The 10,694-nt window shown below is 43.9% G+C and overlaps 1 protein-coding gene across 1 annotated transcript; it reads left to right on the top strand.

Moving 5' to 3' along the window:
* The first annotated feature begins 33 nt into the window (after positions 1 to 33).
* mansc1 (MANSC domain containing 1) lies at positions 34 to 10,204 on the top strand. The gene is made up of 4 exons (XM_014985802.2): positions 34 to 1,531; positions 4,002 to 4,289; positions 6,301 to 6,441; positions 7,128 to 10,204. The coding sequence occupies exons 2-4, from the start codon at positions 4,058 to 4,060 to the stop codon at positions 7,985 to 7,987; spliced, it is 1,233 nt and encodes a 410-aa protein (XP_014841288.2). The 5' UTR covers positions 34 to 1,531; positions 4,002 to 4,057; the 3' UTR covers positions 7,988 to 10,204.
* Positions 10,205 to 10,694: the final 490 nt, after the last annotated feature.

The following is a 10,694-nucleotide window of genomic DNA, read 5'->3' on the forward strand; positions in this document are numbered from 1 at the left end:
CAGGTTCTGGTGGAACAGAGTCAGAATCCGGTCTTCATTTATACCGAGGTCTGTTTTGAATCAGATGTCTCAGTCCATCATGTCTGAAGACGAAAAAAAGTCATAAATGTTTTTCCGTACGATGTCCGACCATCATGAAGAGATAAACATTTTCATAAATAAGAAGTGAATAAAGTTTGATTTACTATTTTGGGTTATTTAGCCTAAGAGAAAAAATGTGGGTTCGTATTTTCACCATGTTGTTTATTTCTAAATGTTTTAATTTTAAACAGTTTATTTATTTAGCAGTTAGCCACCAATTCTGTTTGCCAAGTGAATAGAAATCCACTTGCTGATAACAGGAAGTGGACTATGAAAATAAAAGCTGGGTTTTCCAAACTTCTTTAAAAACTCCTGTTTCATTTCTTTTCCTCTTGAACATTTCAGCTTAAAACAGTGTGACCGTTTAAAGACAGTGACTTCATTAGCATCGAAGGATTCTGAATCAACTCCAGCTTTTATTTTGGTAATCCACTTCTGCTCATCAGCAAGTTCCATAAATATTTATTTTGGTGCTAAAGCTTGTTAACTAAATATTTAGACTGTAAATATTTAGTTGGTAAGCTAGGGACTTTAACAGTGACAACCAGCAGTGATGTTCAGCTAGCTTCCAGCTAACAAAACTTTCCTGGATTAAATCGCTGTTATTGTTGACATGAATGGGGACAGTATTTAATGTTCATAATATTAAACACTAGAACATTTACAGCCTTGGATAATTTGTAATTCTTGTCCCCAGATGCTCTGCAGGGGCCCAGATCAGATTCTGCTTCAGGCCCCATAGGATCTTTGACCGGCCCTGTATGCAATGTTTCCGCAGTTTAGAGGGTGTTTAATGCTCTAACGGCCTTCCATACAGCAGATACTGGTTTCTACATGGAGACCATCTTCTCTTTCAGATGTTTCCTCCATCAGCTCTTTAATTATTGATCAGCTCGTCTGATTAATAAACTGGTTTAAGTTCCGTCCTCTGCAGCTGAGGACCATAAAGCGTCTTTATAGTAATAATTAATGTGAGTGTTTGTTATTTTCGGGCTGCTTTCGGGGCTTGTTTTGCTCAGACTAGGGGTGCAGGCTTTTCCCTCCCCCTTCCAGAGGACAAAGACTAAAATGGGTCAGACTGAGGAGAGCAGCAGCGGATCCTGCGCACCAGCATCCGGAGGCAGAGAGCAGCTCCTGGCCGCCTTCCAGGCTCTCTGAGCGGGCACCTGCTGCTGCTTTCCTCCGCTGGTTCCTCCTGCTGAGCCCTTTATCCCCGCTCAGCTCACCGGCGTTTTCCTCATTCCTGCTCCGCTTTTCTTTGGTTCCCGACATGTCGTCCTGGGATGGCTGACGCCGCTAACTGGGAATGAACTGGTGCTGGTTCTGGTGAACTGGACCCGCTGGATTCCTCCAGCCTGCAGTGAAACACCGACTCATCCGCCCCCACACTGACCGCCGGAGGACGATGGAGGCCGGACTGAGCTGAACGGAGTCCCCGCTGACCGCTCAGGTACACCGCCGCTTTGTGTTTCTTATCGGCAGCAGTGTAACCAGTATAACCAGTATAACCAGTACGTACCAGTTAACGCGCCGTGATCGGGTTTTTAAAAAAAAGGTGGTTGTATATTTCCACAATCCGGAAACATCCAGTTTTTCCTGAGCATAAACAGCAGAAATCCAGAACCGATTCACTCACACTGAACTGGTTTCACACCGGTTACCAGTAAAACCAGTTCAGCCACCGTGTGACCCATAAGGTCTGAGTCTGGAACTACTATAGATCCTGGGTTTTTATTTCCAAAGTCCAGATTGACTCGGTTCAGTTCATAGCCACTATGGGACCCATATGAGCTGAAAAATGGGCCCCACCATACCCACAGCCTCCTTATTGGGCCCATTACTATGTAAGTTTGAAAAGCCATCAGTAAAGGGGTCAAGCCTCGTAAAAACACACAGAACCAGTTTGGGACCCATATTTAAGTTCTATGTGGGTACCATACGGTGGCCTAGAAATCAATCGGACCATTTAGGAAACAATAACGCTGGTTTGGGTCCAGTCAGGTTTTTTTCTTTCATGTTTCCAGCTGTTATATTTATATTTTCTTAGAACCAAGCTGATTCCTCCTGAAATGGGCCCCATGTGAGACCGGCCGGCTTCCATATTGACCCCATAGAGCATTTGATGAAACCCACGAAGGGGCAGTAAGCGGGCCTCCTCTGGAAAAGACTAACCTAACATATTTGGGTCCCATCTTTAACTTTGTGTGGTACCACATAAAAATGGGCCCCATGACGGGCTTTCCATGTGGACCATAAAGGGGCCTGCAGGTCAACACACATCTGAGCTGAGTATTACTACGGGTATTTTTAATATGTTAATTATTCATTTATAAATGTTGCCGTTTCAAACTGAATATTTAATTAACTAGCTTAGTTTAATATCAAGTTATCGAGCTAAATATTTAGTTTGGCGCCAAATAGCTAAAATGCTAATTCACTTATTGATCCGTTGGTTAACGTCTGTATTACCTTAAAACGGCTCATCCTTTGTTTTAAGCATTAATGTTCATTAAGCGATTTAAATCCAGAAGTTTTGGAAGACCCAGCTTTTATTTTGGTAGTCTATTTTTGGTTGTCGGCAAGTGATTTTTTTATTATTATAATTTTTTTTTTTTTTTTTTTTTTTTTTTAGCAGATTAGCTAAATATTTAACTCCAAGCTAAATATTTAGCTTAACTTGCAACTAAATATTGAGCTTCAAACGAAATAGTTAACCAGTTAGGTTAACTATTTACTGGAAATATGTAGTTTCAAACTCTAACATAACATTTATAAATTAATAGTAAAATCGTGAAAGTGTGATTATGACGGGCTAAAGGCTAACCCAAACGTGGAGCCAACATGCCTAGGTGGGCCCCATGTGGGGGAAAGGAGGGCAGGCCATATGGGTCCCATATGGGTTTGTCCGCGGGTTCCACGATGGCCCCACATGGGTTTGCCCATGTAGGGCCACAGCCCACATGGGCCCCACATGGACAAATACATTGGGGCCATCGTGGAACCCGCGGACAAACCCATATGGGACCCATATGGCCTGCCCTCCTTTCCCCCACATGGGGCCCACCTAAGCATGCTGGCAGGGAGGCCTCACGGAACTGGATCAGAACCAGAACACCGGGTATCGGTTCTGTTCGCAGTGTTCAAACATCATTCTGAGGAAAATTTACAGAGTTTCAGAAGCGACCAGAACCAGAACCTCTACTGCTGATGGTTCTGGGTATCAGTTGGTTTGTGTAGAGCCTTTGAGAATACAGAACCGGAACCATCTGATGAAGTTAGCGCTGATAAGGCCCAGAGTGTGATTGGATCAGAACCGGTTAATCTTAGAACCCAACAGGTTCTGGATGGGGTGGTTCTGCTGATGTCAACTGGACTATGGAGGTCCAGATGTTATCAGCTGCTGAGAAGTTCTGAAAGAGGAACCGTGTTGCTAACAGGTCAAAGTTCTGCTGACCGGACTCTGGACCCACACAACTCCTGAGGTTCTAAAGAGGCTGTGAGTTCTGGTTCTGGTTCTACTGGGTTTTTCTGTCTGTTTCTGTCCAGTCCTGTTAGGTTCTGTTTTGGTCTCTGTGTTCTGGCTGATCCAGAACACGACTCGTCTTTTTGCAGCAGAACTCTGACTTGGCCCGGTTCTGATCCGTTCTTCCTGTCAGGTGTGTTTCTGTGGTTCTCAGCCTCGTTTGTTTCCTGACCTCGATGAAGGAATCTAAAAATGGATCCTCCTCCTTCAGGAGCAGATCCATTTTTAGATTTCTATTTTCCTCCTTTGTCCGGGTCCGATTTAGCTCTTTGTGGCGCCGAGCAGAGGAGGGGACAGATCTGGGACGCCGAGGAAGGAGCTGCAGCTGCTGGAGGATGTTTTCTGTCGGTTCCAGAACCTCCAGAGGAACTCACTGCGTTCTGTTCTTCCTCTCCAGAACCTCCACTGGATCCGTTTTGAGACCTTTGTGATCCCAGCCGACACGCCACAGCCATGACTCCCCCGACCGACCTCCGACCTTTGCCCAGGCTGCTCTTCGTGATGCTGCTGATGTCACTTCCTGCTGCAGCTCTGGAACCAGAGACGTGTTTCTCCCGGCAGCATCAGGGCGCCGCCATCAACGTCAGGGTGGCGCTGAGCCGGGACGCGGCGGCCATGATGACCCGGATAGTCCGGTCAGAGCGAGACTGCGTCCTGGCCTGCTGCTCTGAAGAGGTCCGAACAGGTGAGACCCGATCAGAACCGCTGGTTATCAGCTCTCCTTCATCAGTGTTTTCAAGCTGGAAGTGGACCAAAGCCGAGCCATTCGGTCCAGTCCGCTGATCCGGACTGGTTCTGGTCAGAAATCTGTCCCATTTAAAGGGGCGGTAATCTCTGTTTTCAGCCATTTTATGGTTTAATCAGTAACTGGTTACCTTCAGCTGTTAGAAAAATCTGTGTATACATGAAATATGAGTTAGAAATTTTATTTCCTGATTTAACCTCTTGACATTGGGCCTCTGTGTCTTTAAGAAGCTCCTGCTCTTTCTGAAGCGCCGCCTCCAGGAAGACATCCCAACATGGCTCCTCTATTAACCCTTTAACGTTTTTACCAGCGTTGCTCTGAACAGCAGCTCCTATAATGAGCTCAGCAGATGTTTGCTAATTGCTGCTGGCTAGTCTGAAGGAGCTGAGTGGGGGAGGAGCTAAGCCTTGAAGGCAGGGCTAGGTCCAATCAAACGTTTCGGGCAGCTGAATGGTTGCCATGGAGACTAAAGGATTTGCATTAAAGAATCAAAGCAACACTGCATGTTTGTTTCTGATGAAGGAAAAACATTGAAAACATGAAAAGTTGATTTTACATGACACTGTCCCTTTAAGGCATCTGTTCAGAGCAGAGATGGTGTCTAGAGCTTCTGACTTGGACCGTAAGGTTTTATCAGAACCAGGGCTGCTGCTAACGATTGTTTTACTAATCAATTATTCTGATAATTAAAAGGATTTTTAAAAATTGTCAATCTGCAGATTTTTCATTTAACCATTTGACCATAAACTGAATCTAAACAGAATTTAACTCGGATCGTTCTCACTGCGAAGCTAGCTGCATGAAAAGTTCGATAACCAGAACCAGAAAGTGTTCTGGTACCATGGCCCGGCTGAGCCTGGTGGACCAGCAGCGTATCAGGTTGACTGTGTTTTACTATAAGCTAAAGCAGGGGTCCCCAAACTTTTCCCTGTGAGGGCCACATAACTTTTCCCTTCTCTGCTGGGGGCCGGGTCAGTTTGTAACAGAAAAAGTGACGATTGCAGGAGCCTAAATGTAAAAATGTATTGTTTTCCAGAAAGCACAATCAAATAACCCTCTCTGGGTTCTTCACAGAAACAATCCAGGAAGGATTATTGTCCGTATTTTCTGGACTATAAGCCACACCCCCAAAGTTTGTTTTAAAAACCAGTAAACACACATATAAGCCGCAGATTTCTCTGCCGCTCCAGGTTTTCCACAGCGATGCAGCAGCAGCAGAGGGGCGGACAGCCAACATCTGAGCCATAACAGGTCGATTGAATATCACATTTATTATGGTTGAAAAAGAAAAGTTGCCAAGTTTAGATTTAACTGAACTGATTACGGTAATTTCTGAACGGAAACTGTAACAGTAAAAGTCCTGATCCTTTATGTTGCTGCTAGCATGAGCTAAATGAAAATGGGCGCTTCCTTCTTCTTCTTCTTCTTTAGATTTCAACAGCAGCTTGCATCCATTATTGTTGCACTACTGCCATCTACTGGATCCTAATATCTGTACCTCAAATTCTCATAATGATCCCAGTATTATTAAAACAAACGAAAAATCTTCTTTTTCCCTCAATGCTATTTAACTGATCAACAACATTCTCAAATTTCAATTCCCTATTAAAACCTAATTCCGTTTTAATGAGCACTTTCTTTTTTTATTTCCAATTTTGACTTCCAATGATTCACTTCCTGCTAAAGAGCCCCCTGGTGGTTGAAGAAAAATCCACATATAAGCGGCTTATAGTCCAGAAAATACGGTATATGAAAAAAATCTAAATGCTCTCTGGTATTGTTCAGGGGGCCGGACCAAATGTGGAGGCGGGCCGGATCCGGCCCGCGGGCCATAGTTTGGGGACCACTGAGCTAGCTAGCTAGCTAGCTCCAGTAAGTGTTCAATGTGTAACACTTACTGCCATCTAGTGGTCAGTAAACTGAAGTGCCACCTGTGCTCTGTGTTCTGAAGGCGCTCGGTGCAACATGGCCGTGTTCAAAGCCAACAAACAAGCCGGCGAACACAACTGCCTGCTGTTCCACTGTCCCACCGAGTCGGACTGTCCTCTGATGAAAGCCGCCGAGGGCAGCAACACCTACGACATCTACAAAGGTCTGCTGCTTTTCTGTTTCACCTGTATGGAAGCCCATCTGTGCCATGAAAGAAAGCATAAAAGCCCAACAGAAAGTCAGATTCACCAACTTTAAAGCCTTCATTATGAGAATAAAAATAATTTTCACTTACCTCATAATTTTGACTTTCAGAGTCATAATTTTGAGAAAGTCATGCTGATTTTCTGAGGCTTGCTCCTGAAATTATGACTTTAAATTTCATAATTTACTTTAAAGTGTGAAATTATGACTTTATATGTAACAATTTGGTTGTATTTTTAATTAAAAACTCAAAATAATGACTTTTAAATTCAAATTTTTGAATTTAATTCTCAGAATTGTACTTCTATTTTTTATTATTATAACTGTCTCAAAATTTTGACTTTAAAACTCAGAATCTTGACTTTAACATTCAAAATTATAACTTATTTTCAAGATTGTTGTTGGGCTTTTTTTCAAAATTGAAGACTTTTTACCTCAAAATTGTGATTTTAAAACTCAAAATTGACTTCATTTTTTAAATTATGACTCTTTATGTCAGAATTATGGCTTGCTTTTGGACTTTTTTTCTTCTTTCATGGCATTTATGGTCTTCCATAGACAGGTCAGCAAAGATAATTCTACATCTCTGCTACCCTCTTGTGGCCAAAATGTCATAACACTTCAACTTTCCTCTGTCCTGCTCAGGTTTAAGTCATCCACCCACACTGAGACCTGTTCCCATGACAACCACTCTCCAGACTACCAGCACCTCCACCTCTACCACATCAGCACCAACTACACCAACCACCACCCAGCCCACCAGCACAACCAGCACACCAACCACCGTCCAGGCACTGCACTCCACCCCACAACCTTCCCCACCCATCATCATCATTGCCACAGAGCCTGCAGGTAGTCCATCCACCAACACCACTACAACCACCACCACCACCATAGGACCCTCTTCCACCTTCACCACTAGAAAACCCAACAAAACCAGCAAGAAGCAAAACAAAAGCACCAAGAAAGGAAAATCTCATCCAGCCATCACCACCACTACCCAAACAGCTCCCAGCTCCATGACATCACTTCCTGCTGAAACAGGAAGGAAGGAGGTGGAAGATAAACATACCAGTGTTCCAGAAACTACAACTTCAGCTACAACCACCACTGTGGCTCCGGCCACCAGTACAACCACTACAACTCCAACGACTACAGTCACCTTCCCCATCACCACCACCACCCTTCCTCCGACCACCACCTCCACCACCGAGCCAACCACGACAGTGACAGCTCAACCGCCAAGTCTGATCTTCATTCCCAAAGACCCGGTCCAGTCAGAGCCCGACCTCCAACCAGGCCACCCCACCCTGAACTCCAGCTCCAGCCGTGGGAAAGCGGTGGCAGCCCAGGGGGCGCTGAAGGGCGGCGTGGTGGCCTTCATGGTGCTGGCGCTGGCCGTGCTGACGCTGGCGCTGGCGGTGGGCGGCCGGAAGGCCATGGAGTCCTTCGACCGGCGCCATTACACCAGACTGGAGCTCAACGACCTGCACTATGAGATTTAATGAGAGAATCCAACATTTCTGCTTTATTTAAGGTTATTTAAGTATTAACTACACAACTCTGAACGTCTGCTCACGCTTTGTTTACGAAGTCAGAGAATCCTGCTCTCTGATTGGTCAGACTCGGCTGTTGAAGCTCATGACTCTCCATTGGCCACAGAGATAGTCCCCCGCCCCTTGGCATGGACGGAGAAACTCTGTTCTGTCATTTTTAAGGATTTTGCAGATGAAATTTACAGATAAATTAAATCAAATCTGGTTTAATTTGGTTTTTAAACTGGATCATTGATCTGATCTCTGATCAGTTCATTGATCTGGGCTGTGCAGTTCTAATAACCACCACTAGATGTCATCCTTTCTTCTGTTAATTCAGTTACTGTCACTTAGGATTATTAGTGTTAACCTGGAAATATTTAAATTTCTGAATAATGTACCTTAAATTATTAATATGTTTAAAATTTATATTAAAATATTTGTTCATTTCTGGTAAGGAACCAAAACTGTGAAAAGTTTTCCAAACATCAGGGCGGTGAAGACCTCTCTACCTTCATTTCAGTCATTTAAAGAAATATTAAGCTAACCAAGATTAATTAATTTATTGCTGATAAATATACTGCTAAAACCAGTTCCGCCTCCAGAGGGAATGCTCTGGTGTGAAGGTCAGCTTTATAAAGCTGCCACATGCACAGTGGCCACCAGAGGGCATCATCGTGACAAAAAATGATGAGACGTTAAAAGACCATAAAACCTCCCGTCTCCTGTCAAAATGGGACTAATGTAACAACTCTAAGCTATTTAATATTTTGATCAACCCCAGAAATGAACCTTGACTTCCTTCATGTGTTTTTGAAACTCTTATTTTGAAGTAAGAAGGGAAATAGTTCCTTAGTTGGCCTGTTGATTGATGGACACGACTCGGTGAAGAAACCTCCAACACTAAACCACCTGGAGGATTAGCAATCATTTTTAACAACTGTGAGAATACTGATTAACAAGTTATCTGCTAACAGATTTAAATTAACTGCTACCAAAGTTACAGTCGCCTGCTAACAGCGTTGCAGTTAGCTTCCATTAGTGATAATGTTAACTGCTAACACTTCAACGAAGTCCTGAAACTGTAACTAGAATCTTGAATTTTCCAGTTAATTTGTTGATTTTTATTCTTACTTTAATAAAACAGTTGTGAGTTTGGTGATTGTAATGCAGCAAGTTGGTAATCTGGGATCACTAGTTATGCACTTTGACCATCTAAGCTAGTCACAAAACAAACAGTGATGTTCGGTCTCTTAAAAGACCATAAACCGGGTCAAGGAGGTTTCCTCTGGATCTGCTGACCTTCCCTCTCTGTCCTGAATGTCCGACGCTCCAGCAATCTGCATGCTTATGCCCTCTGGTGACCATTCTAGCCATAGCATGAAAAACCATGAGATGGGAGGAGATGATTAACTGCGTGTTGGAGCTGGAAATCATCTAAAACTGGTAGGAGATCAGTGAACCCAGCTGGGAACTGAACCCACAATCCAGATGTTGCTGTGAGGCAGCAGAGCAGCTGGAAGCTCCAGGTTCTTCCAAACCCTTCTCCTGATTCCTCTGGTTTCCTCCAGGTTCCTCCAGGTTCCTCCAGGTTCCTCCTGGTTCCTCCAGGTTCCTCCTGGTTCCTCCTGGTTTCTCCTGGTTCCTCCAGGTTCCCTAAAGACCCGACAGCAATACCGCCCTCCCCCCAGCGCCTCTCAGGAAGCCTCTGAAGCGGAGACTCCAGATGCAGATCAGAACTCGCTGTGCACGCTCCTGCATGTCCTCTGGGCCTGTGGTGACCTTTGAACCCGCAGGTTCACTGTAGATGTCACATTCACTGTGTGTTTTTGTATTTCCACCAGAATTCCCGCCGTGGATCCAATCCTTTATAAACTGATGCACTACTGTGTTGTGTGTTTTTGATAATCAGCTGCTGTACATATTCCTGGTTGGTTTTCATAGCTCAGAGGAAAATGGCCGCCACTATTTTCTTATAATAAACACATTTTACTGGGTGTGTGTTTTAGACAGGCTGCTGCTGCGGCACCTCTCCAGCAGGGGGCGGCAGCGGGCTGGTCACGTTTCCGTTTTACTCTAATTACTGACATGGATGGTGATGTTTGGTGCCGTTTTGTCAAGTGATGCTTTCACATAACTTTAAATTTAATGTTTTGTTGTAAAGATTAAAAAAATGTGATTTTTGAATTTTTATCTCGTGTTTTCTCTACAAACTAAATCATCGGAGGGTCCAGATGTTCGACGACGTTCAGGGTCATTAGGTAGAAGAAAAAGAAACGAGTATATTTCTATGGAGCTAATTTTCTCGAAAATAATTTAAAATGTTAGGGTTTTTTCCAGAATTGTTATTATTATTATTTTAGCTTAATCTCTTTTTTTTTTTTTTTTTTCTGTGAAATGTACTTTTGTTTCTATTTACAATGGCCCTAATGCAATTGGAAATACACAGAAAGGTAAGATAACAATAAAGCGGAGCTAAATAACAGACGGACGGGTTCTGGATGGGTTCTGGAGGCGAGAGAGTCCAGTTCCAACATGGCCGCTCAGTGAAGTCAGAGCAGAAAAACATCTGGATTGGTTTGTAAATCCTTGACAGCCGGAGAGCTGAAGCTTCGCTACATCTGGAGGAAAAGGGAGGAAGTTGAAGCGGAGGCGCGGCCCTGCAGTGAAGCATGGA

The sequence above is a fragment of the Poecilia mexicana genome, unplaced genomic scaffold, assembly GCF_051168715.1.
Source record: "Poecilia mexicana isolate PSO_F unplaced genomic scaffold, ASM5116871v1 scaffold_23, whole genome shotgun sequence".
In the NCBI taxonomy this organism is placed as follows: domain Eukaryota; kingdom Metazoa; phylum Chordata; class Actinopteri; order Cyprinodontiformes; family Poeciliidae; genus Poecilia; species Poecilia mexicana.